The sequence below is a fragment of the Raphanus sativus genome, chromosome 2 (assembly GCF_000801105.2).
Source record: "Raphanus sativus cultivar WK10039 chromosome 2, ASM80110v3, whole genome shotgun sequence".
Classification (NCBI taxonomy): Eukaryota; Viridiplantae; Streptophyta; class Magnoliopsida; order Brassicales; family Brassicaceae; genus Raphanus; species Raphanus sativus.
The window spans coordinates 974,476-987,792 of NC_079512.1; the positions used below are offsets into that span (position 1 = coordinate 974,476).

At 37.8% G+C, this 13,317-nt stretch overlaps 3 protein-coding genes and 1 long non-coding RNA gene across 4 annotated transcripts; 1 reads left to right on the top strand and 3 right to left on the bottom strand.

The window, feature by feature from the left end:
* Positions 1 to 1,107: 1,107 nt before the first annotated feature.
* LOC108820066 (uncharacterized) lies at positions 1,108 to 2,970 on the top strand. The gene is made up of 4 exons (XR_001944289.2): positions 1,108 to 1,269; positions 1,517 to 1,748; positions 1,876 to 1,959; positions 2,471 to 2,970. It is a non-coding gene; the product is annotated as an uncharacterized LOC108820066 (long non-coding RNA).
* A 510-nt stretch (positions 2,971 to 3,480) lies between these two features.
* LOC108820059 (uncharacterized) lies at positions 3,481 to 4,877 on the bottom strand. Its single transcript, XM_018593048.2, has one exon. It carries the CDS (start codon positions 4,629 to 4,631, stop codon positions 3,696 to 3,698), a length of 936 nt encoding a protein of 311 aa, XP_018448550.2. The 5' UTR covers positions 4,632 to 4,877; the 3' UTR covers positions 3,481 to 3,695.
* Positions 4,878 to 7,398: 2,521 nt separating this feature from the next.
* On the bottom strand, positions 7,399 to 8,727 carry LOC108830769 (uncharacterized). The gene has a single exon (XM_018604354.2). The coding sequence runs from the start codon at positions 8,725 to 8,727 to the stop codon at positions 7,399 to 7,401; it is 1,329 nt and encodes a 442-aa protein (XP_018459856.1).
* Positions 8,728 to 11,420: 2,693 nt separating this feature from the next.
* Positions 11,421 to 12,896, bottom strand: LOC130503064 (uncharacterized). The gene has a single exon (XM_056997713.1). The coding sequence runs from the start codon at positions 12,894 to 12,896 to the stop codon at positions 11,421 to 11,423; it is 1,476 nt and encodes a 491-aa protein (XP_056853693.1).
* Positions 12,897 to 13,317: the final 421 nt, after the last annotated feature.

Here is a 13,317-nt window from a genome sequence, read left to right on the forward strand (position 1 = left end):
AACATGAATTTATAAATATTTGAATTTATAAATATTTGACAGATTTATAAAACATGATTTTTTTATATAAAAAAACATGAATTTATAAATATTTGAAAGATTTATATGAGACTTCCAAAGAAAAATAAATATATGTGGATCAAAATCTAGTATATAATTTAATTTATAAATATATATATTTTAATTTTTGAGTGAGAAAAATCTCTATAAATAGTATGATAAGAATAAATATTTTTAAAAATAAAATAAAACATAAATTTACAAATATTTGATAAATATATATATATATATATATATATATATATATATATATATAAGACTTGCAAAAGAAAAAATACATGTGAAACAAAATCTATAGTATATAACTTAAATCAAAAACAGATAATATTTTGATTTTTGAGTGGGAAAAATCTATATAAATAATATGATAAGAATAAATATATTAAAACAAAAGAAACAAAAGATTAAACAAACGGTAACAAAAAAATTAAAATGTTACCGTTGCTTTTAAAGGTCTCTTCCTCCTATGCGTAGAGGAGGCGTTAATGTTCTTCTAAAATATGAAAGTTACATATAATATATATAAAACATAATTTACAAATATTTAACAGATTTGTATGAGAATATTTGACAGGTTTATATTAAATACCCGCAAATCAAAATCTATGAAAATGTCTGGGTTAAGAAACGGGTCGGTGGAGATATTAAGAATACTTATTTTGATCATATAAATTAACTAGGTACCATATGGGACTATCATACGTATTCAGGTCGGCATTGGTATGATTAGAATAACATAGTGATTTGCTGATTTAAATTATCATACTTACATGAAACATGAAAGTTACATAATATATAAAACAGAATTTACAAATATTTGACAGATTTGTATGAGAACATTTGACAGATTTATATATAAATATAAAATACCCATATTAAACAAACGGTAACAAAAAATTAAAATGTTACCGTTGCTTTTAAAATGATGACCGTTGTTGTAATAAAGATCTCGTCTTCCTATGCGTAGTAGGCTAACGTTCTTCTGAATCATCCGCTCCTTCGTTTACTTCCTCTATAAATAGTATCTCTCTCTTTCGTTTCCAATTTCCATTATATCTCAAAGCCACTTCGGTGATAACACAAAGCAATGCTTCTCTCTACCTTTTTTTCTAGTTAAGGTTTTTTTCTTCGAATCTTTTAACACAAAGCAATGCTTCTCTCTACTTTGCCAACCCAAACAACATTGGCGTCGATCTCTCCTTCCTTCAGGTAACTGCTACTTTTCTTTACAAAGTGGGATTGGTCTGTCACTATGATCTGTCTGATTTAGAGATTGTTTAGTTACTATTTATTATGGTTTTGCAATCATGCCAAAAAAGTACGTATGTAGTCTCTGACTTGTGATTTATTTGGTTCTCTGTTTCGAAGATGAGATTAATTAGAATAACCTCTTATATTGGATACCCTTTACTTTTATGTAATTAAGTCTCTTATATGTTCTTTTCTAATATTACAGCAGGGAGGAAAAAAAAGATTCAACCAGATGTGACGTTTCAGACAAAAAAAAGCTCCATGGGTCGTAGCCTGATGATCTTACATCAAAAAGTGGCAACGTGCATGTGAAAGAGAGAAGGCTATGTGCTTTGTCATCACGGTGGTCATTTCTTGAATCAATGAACAGAAGCTAGCTATGTGCTTTGACCAGGTCGTCGTGTTAAGTAAATTAAAAGACATCATCAACACACAAGGTGGGTTCACTTTATTATATGTTATATAATTATATAAAATAGTGCTATAGTTGTTTTTACTTTACTTTATATTGTCAAAAACGTGATGATAAAATCTCATGACTTTATATTGCCAATATTGGATCAGTGATAAATTGGATCTATCGATTTCGTCTCACCAAGTCATGTCATTACCGTCTCTTCTGCTCCACACCCGAAAATGATTTGCAAGGTATGGTCTTTTCTTTTTTGTCAAAACATTTTTTTCACAACTTTTTTTTTTTTTAAAAACGAACTTCAAAATATTTAGGTGGAAAATTCTATATTAATTGATTGATAATGAGAACTTAATGTGTAATTTGTGAAAGTAATTTTGAACATTACATCCTGTCATTAATTGATTGTTAGAGATTGTATATTTCTTTTCTCTTTTACATTTTGATCATTTAGTTCTGCTAATCAGTCTAGTAATAAAGTAGTTTTCCACCTCTCGTATTTTCACAAGTTTTTTTCTGAGGGTAAGATCTATATTACTTGATTGGAAATGACAAATTATGTGTAATTTGTGAAGAAAATTAGAACGACATCCTGTCATTTGTCCGTTAGATGTTATGTTTTATTTGTTTGACACTTATGATCACTTAGATTTTCATAATCAATCTCGCAATAAAGTGGTTTCCCTCTCGTTTTTTTTCTTCCTAAAACTCAATGTTTCTATTTTTGCTTTCTTGTTTTGTGCCTAGATTCTTTCGCACTTGCTTTGATATTGGTGGAGGGGACGGTGGAGGGGATGAGTAGTCTGATTTGTTAGGAGGTAAGTTTTGTCTACTGGATCTACTAGTGGGAAAAAAGATGCAACAACCATCCTCCGCGGACGTCTTTAACCATAAAGAAGAAGGGCTTTTGGTTTGGAGTTCTTACATTCTTGACGTTGTTGTCTCGGTAAAAATCCGTTCATCTCTCGGTAAGCTGGCATTTGATGAATCTATCCTACAAAGATAGCATATAAATTATGCAACTCCTTAGGGATAATCTGACCTTGTGGACCTCTGACATTCCAGAAGAAGGATCACTATGGGCTTTAAAAAAAACTCTATGTTTTGATGTCTTACGATGGTCCTTTTGGTGTTTTTTCCCATTCTAAGTTTAGGTGTATCTATTCCCTGTAACTTATTTTGTGTGATGTTGTTTTGCTAATTGCTTGGAAGCAGTGAATCTAAGACATTATAAGCATATTAAAATCCATGGGCATGCTTGATGAAAGATAGTTAAAAAACATCCAGAAGATGATCATCTGTTACATAAATATTTCATTCGCTGGGGAATTCAAATGTTTATCTGGTCTATATGTACAGCAGATGATGCTCATAAGACGAATGGTTCTGCTAAAACAAGCCATATAAATTCACAAACCTTGTGATCATATAATAAATTCACAAGGTACCATATGAATTGAGTTATTATTTATACGAGAGTTATTTCAATGTTATTCATAAAATTATTAAAAAATGCTAAAGATTTATTACCCAATAGCTAAGACAAAGAAGAACATTATGATTTGAACAAAAAAAGAAGAACATTATGAAAGAGACTGTTTATAGACATTTGAAACTGGTCATAATAAGTTCACTTGAAAGAGACTGTTTATCATATGATGATTACCTAGTGTTGTCCGTTTACTGCACTCCTCAATGTTACATATACATGTAACATATTTTACAACTTTTTATATTATTTGTACATACTTTACAAATAATATAAAAACATGTACATATATGTGCATTACATTTACACACGAAAGAAAGAAAACAAATCTTTTGAGATATACTCTGAAAACTCAAGAAACCAAAAAAAAAACAGTATCAAATTTAATTAACATATAATAAAATGATAGTAAAAAAAAAGCTTAATCATATTTTTAAACACGATGATTAATATAATTAGTAACCGTAGTATAACTGGCAAAAACTAGCTTTTCCAGCTACGACTCCGAGACAGTGGATCTTGAACTCCTTCGACAACCCAAGTTTCCTTAGCTATGTCTGAAGAGAGCCTGTAATAATCAGTATCGTATCTCATCAACACTAACTCCATCTTGTCTTCCTCCATTAATGTTCTCAAATCCTTCTTATTCTTCTTCTTCTTCACACTCATCTCCTCTTCCTCTGTTTTCACTTGCATTCTCTCCTCTAACCAACTCTTCGCCGGAGCCGATCTACACCTCATCAACAAAAGCGCGTTCGACGGCGGAACCGCAGGTTCTGCGTCTGCGTTTTCGACGACAACGCACTTCTTGATATTCTTGTCGTCTTCGCTCTTGCTCTCTTCCTCTTGCAAAACCATAAACCACTTGGAGAAAACATTATTTGTATTCTCTTCTTCTTCTTCATCATCTTCTTCATCGTCGTCGCTAGTGATGATGACATCAGCATGTCCGAAATCACCAAAACACGTTAAGTTGAACTTGATGTTCTTTAGACAAGTCAAGAAACCAAGAAACTTGCTCTTGGGCTTATTGTTATGGATCCTCTCTATCTCCTCCATCACTGTTTGCCAGTTCTTTCCTTCCCCGCCGCGTTTTCTTGGCCGGACTTTGATCTGACCGGCGCATGTGACTTTAGGTGAAGTTGGTTCGGTTATTTCTTCACCGCTCATTCTCTTACCGCTTGCTTGTTTGGCCCACAAAGCAGGACTTCCATATCCTCTTCCTCCACCGCCGCTGGAGAGTCTGCTGAGCTGGCGACGGTGGTGGGGATGATGGTTGGTGGAGAATGAGGGACGTGCCGGGCTACAGATGGTTTTGGGAGTAAGAGCTAAGTGGGCTCTTGAAGGGAAACAAACCAACAAATCTGCAGGGTAGCTAGAAGTAGATGATCGTCTGCTTCCATCTCTGCCTTTGATCATCTCTTTTGTGTTCTCGTCTGCTTTTGTTTGCTTGGGGTTTGGTTTTTGGATCAATGGCAGAGTTCAGCTTTTTATGTTTGGATTTATAAAGTTTTCTTTTTAGGCTTTGAAATTCCTGTGCTGATAGCTTCGACAAGCTTTTTGCTTTTGTGAGTATAAAAGGTATTTTTTAATTGAAATATTTCTGTAAAAAGGTTGAGGAAAAAAAATCTCTGCTGTGATAACAATTTTCTTTGTAAAATGCTTGTGAAATTGGTGGACAAATAAGAATAAGTGATGGGGTCAATGGAGTGAAATTGGTTTCATTACAACTTTATTGCATCGTAAACAAGAAGCTTCTTGACTGCATCATTCACTTTCAAACAATCAATGGTCCTTACCACTTCTTCATACATTTGTTTATCATTTCACTTTGAGATTTTGTCAGTATCATATTGATGGGTTTGTGTTTATATGATGAATTTGAGGACTTAATGTACCAAATGTGATAATAATGTATATGTAGTTACCATTGAACTCATGTAATAGATATCAGTCTAGATTTACCTCTATAAACTCGATTACCAAAGAAAACAAGAATGCACTAGCCATGATAAATGGATCCACAATCAGATTTAAGAGGGTTTTACTGGTGAACTTTTTTTTATTATATATGTACATTAACAGATGAAAATAGTTAATAATAATATTAGTAAAAGAAAAGAATAACATGTCAATGTGACAAGGGTGATGATGGGTTATAGTCGAAGGCTCCAATAAATAAAGTTGGAAAGGTTTCGTGGAATTTACTTTTGCAAATTCAATATAAAACATGATATTTATGAATCTATAGAAAAAGAAAAACAATAGTATAAAGAGGGAAAAAGGATAGGATTGGAAGGGCACGAGGCTTGTTTCTTAATCCAATGGTAGTCACAAGCTGTGTGGTCACACACTCACACTCCCTTTGTTGTTGTTTATCTTCAACCACACACTTATCAGATTTCATTTTCCATCTCCCTGTTTAAACTACCTTCTAACTATATCACCAAACTGTAGCACCAAATGACAATGATATGTAGGAGTGCAAACTCTTTGTAGGGATGTGAATGATGTGATATAAGGATGATCTGATTAAGAAATTGGAATAGGTCAAGCTAAAATTATTGTGGCATGGGACATGAATTATTTGTATAATAGTTTCACAATGGGAAATAAAAACCATTTATGAAAACCAGAAAAAAACTGTGGTTCCTCATTAAATAGTTTTGTTTCTCTAGTATTCTGCAATCTCAACATATAAATAATCGAAATTTGTATGATAAATTTTAAATCAAACTTCAACTCAATATCAAATAAGTCCAATGGTATTTGTTTAAAGATTAAAACACACACATATAGAAATACTTTACGCTACTCTTACAAACCATTTTTATAGTGAACTTAACCATAATTTCTATATAATAAACGTCACCAAACGTCGCACGTTCTTTCTGCTTCCTCTCTATCTTTCTCTATGCTTAGATGCTTCTTGTCTTAATGCAGTTACGTTTGACATTTGTTGCATATTTAGAAAAGTTTTATATATTGAATAGGAGAGTTTTGTTTTTTTGGGTCTTGTTCATTACTTTTCACAATTAGATTACGTATAAAACGAGGAAGTGATTCATAATCTCCTAAACTTTGCTCTATACACAATATATTGATTTAGTGTCATGCTTCTAACGCAATATATATAATCCGTCCTTAGCTGAATATTCACAGGTTCTGTTGTGTAACGTGTGTCTTCTCGGCTTTGGATTGTAGCTCTGGTTCCATCCTTAATTCAGTATGGTTCCAGCATTTTTCATGAAACTCTTGCCTTAATTGTCAGGGCATCATGCATAGCCAAACTAAAACATGTATACATGTTGCAAATTATCTACTGAACCCTAATTATCGTTGCAAATTCTTGTAGATTGTATTAGATAATAATAACACACTGTTATCCAAAACAACACGTTTTTTTTTGTTTGTATATCGAATTCTTGGCCATCACCAATTTGAGTAATGATGAAACTCGATTGTTGTCATTATAATTCACATGAAATGGGTATATACGCCTGCTCGATTCCCCGCTTTTACTTTAGTTCACTTAAGTTTTACCAATGATGCGCTAATTGCGTTCATCAGGTGCACTATAGATTTGTTGAAAATGTATGTGCACTTGAAAAATATCAATACAAACTAACAGGCCCCAACAATCAAATAATTTAAAGGATGAAAAGAAAAGTTAGGCCTTGTTATCATGATAAGTTGCATCAACGTAGAGGTAGGCCTTTAGCACTAGAAATCCAACTTTTATCTAACAGTTATGTATCAATTCCTGAAGAAAAACAATTATACAAAAATAATGTTTTCTAATTAATTTCCAAGAATTAATTAAGAAGATGAAGATATTGTTTGATTTAGTTGTACTCCTGAGAGCGACACTATTGAGATCATGTGGGTAGGGTTGGCCTTAGGCACTAACAGCCCCATTCGAAAAGGTTAGGTAAGATACATTTTACTTATTTTTCACTAACTTAAGTCTTCTCTTCTTTTTTTTTTGTAAAGTAACAATGCAACATATTTTTTTTTTTTCCTTCTGAACTTCATTTATAATAAAGTTTGAGATACATAGGATATCATAAACATAAACAGAGCAAAACAGAGCTCTCTCTAAACAAACCAACTCTCTCATCCTCTGGTGACCAAAACCATTCGCTCAGCCATAGTTTCCAAACACGACCAGATGCAAAAGAGGATGTCAGAGGCCTCGGCTCTCATTAACAAAGAGTTCAAACAACCAGTTAGGATGACTAGTTGCAACATAAGACCTAAGTCTTCTTTGTCTTGTCACACTTTGAGCAATGAGTGCCGCACCTCTATTCTCCTCTTTCGATACATATCTCAGTTGATACTCCTCTACACCATTCAGGATTCTTTTTAGCTCCCTCACATGATAGTCCAAAGCCGGCCATCGATGGGGTTTTTGCAATGCCAAAAAAATTTCCTTAAAATCACCTGCAAAAGTAATTTTAGAATAGTGCAAGCTTGACATGCTCTCAGCGGCCCATAACAGCGTGGAGAATCTAGCCTCTTCCAACGAACCAATGTTCGAGAAGGCTCTCCTACTATGAGTCAATACCACTCCCCTGAAATCTCGAACCACCCAAGCAACTCCTAAAGTCTTGGAGCCTTTGTCTAGCTCGAACGCGACGTTACAAATGAGCCACCCTTGCTTTGGGGGTTTCCATTTCCGTTTTTCCTTGGTCGCTATGGTCTCCTTCTTATTTAACATTTCTTCTTCCACCAGTTGAGCTAGGAACCAATCTCCCGCCTCCTGTCTGGCCTTATGAATTATTTCCTTTGGTTCCCATTGAATCCCATTGAATAAGAAGTCATTTCTACTCTTCCAAATGAACCACACTATCCATTCCGGTTGAGGGATGTCCGCTAGAGCCCAGGCTTGTCTTGCAGGATCACATTCAAACAGCGCATGAAGGATCGATTCTCCACTCAGTCCACAAAGCTGACATCTTTCATCTATCTTCATCCCTCTTTTGATGATCAAGTCAGCCACTGGGATCGCATCACTCAGGCTCTTCCATAAGAAAGTGCGTATCTTAGGAGCTGTTGGCACCAACCATATCTTTTCTTTGACAGGGTTCGTTGATGGCAAGCTAAGGACCGTTGGGTGCTCTGCTTTGATCTTCCTGTCTCTTGCAAGCCAATATGCAGATTTGACAGTCAAGTTGCCACTTCGATTATACTTCCAAAGATAGGAGTCCTCTCTCATGATCGATGGAGGATTGGCCATAATGAACTCAACATCTGCTGGCACAAAGAGGTCCTGAAGTACATCCCGATCCCATGTTCGAGTACTAACATCTATCAAGTCACTGACAAGTAAATTGACATCAAAAGTTGCATTTCTTATCCATGGCGCTCTCATCCCTAACTCTGGATCGTACACCCATTTATCAATCCAAACTCTGGTCTTTCTACCATCTCCCACCTTCCATTTTAATCCTTTTTCTAGCAATTCTCTGCCATATAAAACGCTTCTCCAGACAAAGGATGGCCTAACTCCCATCACCGCTTCTGAGAAGGATGAATTTGGATAGTATCAACTCTTCAAAAGCTTGGCAACCAGGGAGTCCGGTTGATTGACTAGTTTCCATCCTTGCTTGGCCAACAAGGCTTGATTGAAACATTCCAGGTCTTTAAAACCCAGCCCTCCTAGCTCTTTTGGCAGACACATAGTGTCCCAAGCAATCCAGTGGATTTTGTTGACATGATTATCCGCATTCCACCAGAACTTTGCCATTATGCTTTTGATCTTGTTTAAGACCGTTTTAGGGACCTTGAAGCATGACATGGCAAAGACCGGTAGAGCCGAGGCAGTCGTCTTAATCAGAATCTCTTTCCCACCATGAGAGAGCTTGCGCAGGAACCAAGAGTCCATTCTGCATTGAGTTCTGTCCCTTAGGTAAGACAGCAGCTTGACCTTCGAACCCGAGAGACATTCAGGAAGTCCGAGGTACTTGCTGTGTCCACCTTCGTTATCTATTCCAAAGATGTCTTTCATCTTCCTTTTCTCACTTTCCGGAATCAAACCGCCAAAAGTGATAGAGGATTTCTGATAGTTTATGCACTGACCTGTCGCTTCACCATAGAAGTTCAAAATCTTCTTTAGGTTCTTACATTGAGTGACAGAAGCATGGCAAAGGAATAGACTGTCATCGGCAAATAACAAATGAGAGATTGTCGGGCCTTCATCCGAGAAGCTCATTCCAGTGAGGACATTGTTCCTTTCCGCTACGTCCATTAGGTGAGACAGCCCTTCCGTACACAATACAAAGAGAAATGGTGATAACGGATCGCCTTGACGAAGGCCTCTGGTTGGTTTGATCATTCCAAAAGGTTGATCATTGATCAAAACCGCAAAGGATGTTGAAGATACACACATCATCACCCAGCTGATCCATATCTCGTCGAAACCCATTGCCGATAACAGAGCCTGTAAGTAGCCCCACTCAACTCTGTCATAAGCTTTTGACATGTCAGTCTTCACCGCTACAAACTCCGTAGAGATTGTCGGATGCGTCTTTAAGGCGTGCACTGCTTCGTGTGCGATGATGATATTGTCCTGGATGAGACGGTCACTGACAAATGCCGACTGGTTGACTGAGACGAGGTCATTGAGGAAAGGTTGCAGCCTGGAGACCATAACTTTTGACACAATCTTGTATAGGACAGAGCATAAACTTATGGGTCTAAGGTCAGCCATCATCTCAGGCATATGAACTTTTGGAATCAAACATAAGTATGTGAAATTCCAATCCGTCGGAAGAACTCCCGTTCGAAACACTTCTTGTACTTCTTGGATAACAGATTCTCCAATTACATTCCAGAACTTTTGGAAGAACAAGCCCGTCATGCCATCAGGCCCCGGAGTGCTCTCAGGTTTTATGGAGAAGACCGCCTCTGTTATCTCTTCCTTAGAAACCTCAGCTGTGAGACATCTATTCATTGCAGGTGTCACTTTTGGAAGCATGCTTTGGAAGACCGGTTCATAGGATGGGGGATTTGATGACGAGAAAAGCTGAGAGAAATACTCAATAGCTACCTCTGCCTTTGCCGCATCCGACCACTGATCTACTCCATGTTTATTTTTCAGCTTTAGCAATCTGTTTCTCAGTCTGTTTGCCTTCACAGACAGATGAAAGAACTTGGAGTTGCGGTCACCCAGTTTGAGCCATTTCTCTCTACTCTTTTGTCTCCAAAACATTTCTTCTTCCTTGTAGGCTAGCATCAAATCCTTCTTTAGATTATTAATCACAAACCAGCAAGGATATGGTTTGGATTGAAACCATTCCAATCTAGCTTGCAATTGATTGATCTTATTTTTGGCATTGAGTCTTTTTCTGCGTTTCCAGTTACTCATAACTTTCCTGCAGTTTCTTATCTTGAAAGATACACCTTCTCCGCCTCTGTTCTTTCTCCATGCTGTTTCAACTTCTCTTCTTGCATCAGGGTGGTGTAACAGTCTTCGATCAAACCGGAACTGTCCTCTGTGGACATCAGCGCAAGCTCTCAAGTTCACCAAAACTGGTCTATGGTCAGACCCCCTCTTCTCAAGGAATGATTGGTTTGATTGAGGGAAGCTTGAGTGCCACTCTTTATTTCCAAAACACCTATCAAGGCAGCATTGGATGTATTTTTTCCATCTTGTCCCAGCCCAAGTGTATCTGTTGCCCTTGCTGCTTAACTCTTCCATTCCACAAAAGGTTAGCATCTCCGCAAATGGTTTGAAGGATGCCTCAGCTCTCTTTGGACCACCTAGTTTTTCCTCATTGTTGAGGATTTCATTGAAGTCTCCAATAAGACTCCAAGCCTCAACTCTTCCTCTTCCTAGTCTCATCAAACGTTCCCATACTATGCTACGACCATCAGAAGCTGGCTCGCCATAAACGCACGTTAAGAAGAAAGAAGCATCTCCGAATTGGACATAACAGTCTACAATATTTTTATCCGAACTTTTAATACAAAGGTTAACAGACTTTTTCCACAAAATTGCTAGACCTCCACTGTATCCAATCGGATTCACAGTGTGGACTTGCTCATAACCCAACCATACTTGCAAGTAAACAACTACATTTCGACATTTTTTCGTTTCCATTAAAAATAAAATCTCCGGGAATTGGTATTGACGCAACTCCCGCAGTCGTTGAACTGTCAAGCCTTGAGGCCGCCCCAAGCCCTGGCAGTTCCAACTGAGAAAGCTCATTGGGACGACGGCGAACCCTCACTTGGGATCGCCTTAGTGCAAGCCGTCTTGCTGGTTGAGTTCCTCTCCTCTTCTTCCACTGAGCATTTCCTCTTCTTACTATTTCCCATAGCTTGTTTGCCCGCCCTCTTCTCCTCTAGCAAATCCACGTTCGGTCCCTTACTCTCTCGGCTCTTCTGTTGACGAACCAATTTTGGTGGACGTCTTCTCGGGGCTGGCCTTTTCCTAGGAACTCCGGAAGAACAGGGAGCAGTATTAACTGCTTTGAACACCGTTGAGTAAACAGAGGGTAAGGAACCAGCCTTATCAGAGCTATCTGCATTGCCTTCGAGAAGCATGAGGCAAGGCGCAGACTTGCGATCCGCGTTTCGTTGCGCAGTCATGGAGGCAGCCATCAACTTGTTGGGGTTACTCTTCACGCTTAGAGCATCTGAGTGTTCCTCCCTCTCTTCATAATCAAAGATATGACCTTTGCCTTTGTTTAGATCACTTGTGACCTTAGGAGGAGACTCCATTCTCAGAGCTAGTCTCTGTGAAGTAGTTCCTTGCTCTGCAAGTTTCACTGATTGTTGTATCTTGTCAACCTTTATCCCATGACTTTCTCCGGTATCGGCCCTTAAGTATCTTCTCATCTCCTCCAGAATCTCCTTGGCTATCTTACCTCTTCCAGAAGTTGGATCTATAGCTACCTGTTCCTCCTCCAAGACACCATAAAGAGGGTCTCCAGCCTTCAGGATCAGTTCACTCTTCTGCAGGTTAGCCATCGCTGTTTCTCTTCTTACTCTCGAGACTTCTTGTCTTTGCCTAATCGTTAAAGGGCAAAGGTCCTTCTCGTGATTTAGACGCTGACAAGTGAAGCAACGTTTCTGGATTTTCTCATAGTTGAATCTAACAGTAGCTGTTACGCCTCCTTTCAACATGATGTCCTTTGTTTTTCGCAAAGGGTTGGCTACATTGAACTTCACCAAAACCCTAATGAAGTCCTGCGTAATGGGTTTAGTTGGATCAAAGGCTACCAGAACCGTTTTTCCAACCAAGTCCCCAATCGCCGTCAAAGCCTCTGTTTTGTAGCAGTTGACTGGTATGTCTCTAATCTGAACCCACAGCGGGATGTGTTGCAGGTAGTCCTCAGGTGGATTCTCCACCCATCTTTCCAGCACAATGACCCATTCCTCAAACGTTTGAACACCTCTGTCCAACACGTCGACCAAGTCGTGTTCATTTTTGAAAATGAACTGGAAGCGTTCTTGGGATAAGGCCACCCCTCTCACCTTCCCTTCCTTCTGCCATTTCCTTGGCATCTTCATAATCAGCAGCGCCATCTTCTGTCGGTCAGGATTCAGAAGCCTCCCCATCAGACTCAACTTGTTGTCTTCCGCCGAGCTAAACTCTGGGAGGTCTGGCATGACAAACGGAGCCTCCTCTTCGTCAAGTGATAAAGCCATTAAGGCTTTGTCCATCGCCAACGACATTCTTTAAATACGTTGCAAATCTGAAACTCACAATAAGTTTTCACCCACTCTGTTCTTGTTGCTTTGAATGAAAGAAGAACAGTGAGAAAAACAGTTGAGATCTGTATTAATTAACCAAAGATACTCTCAAAACCCAATAAAGAGGAGAGAAATTAGTTAGAAAACGTGTTTTAGACAGCTAATACACAGTAACCAAAGGTAAGGTACTACAATATCCAGTGGATATAAGCTTAGGCCCACTCGGGGAGACTTTTTTGAGAGAATTTCCTCTCTCTACTTTCTCTCCTACCTTCACCTTCTTTTTTCTCTTCCTATTTCTCTCTACCTTCAATGCAACATATTTTAATTATAGGTAAATTGAATAAGTATTTAATAAACGTAGGCTTAACTGAGACAAACACCATGACAAGTGAGACAAAAG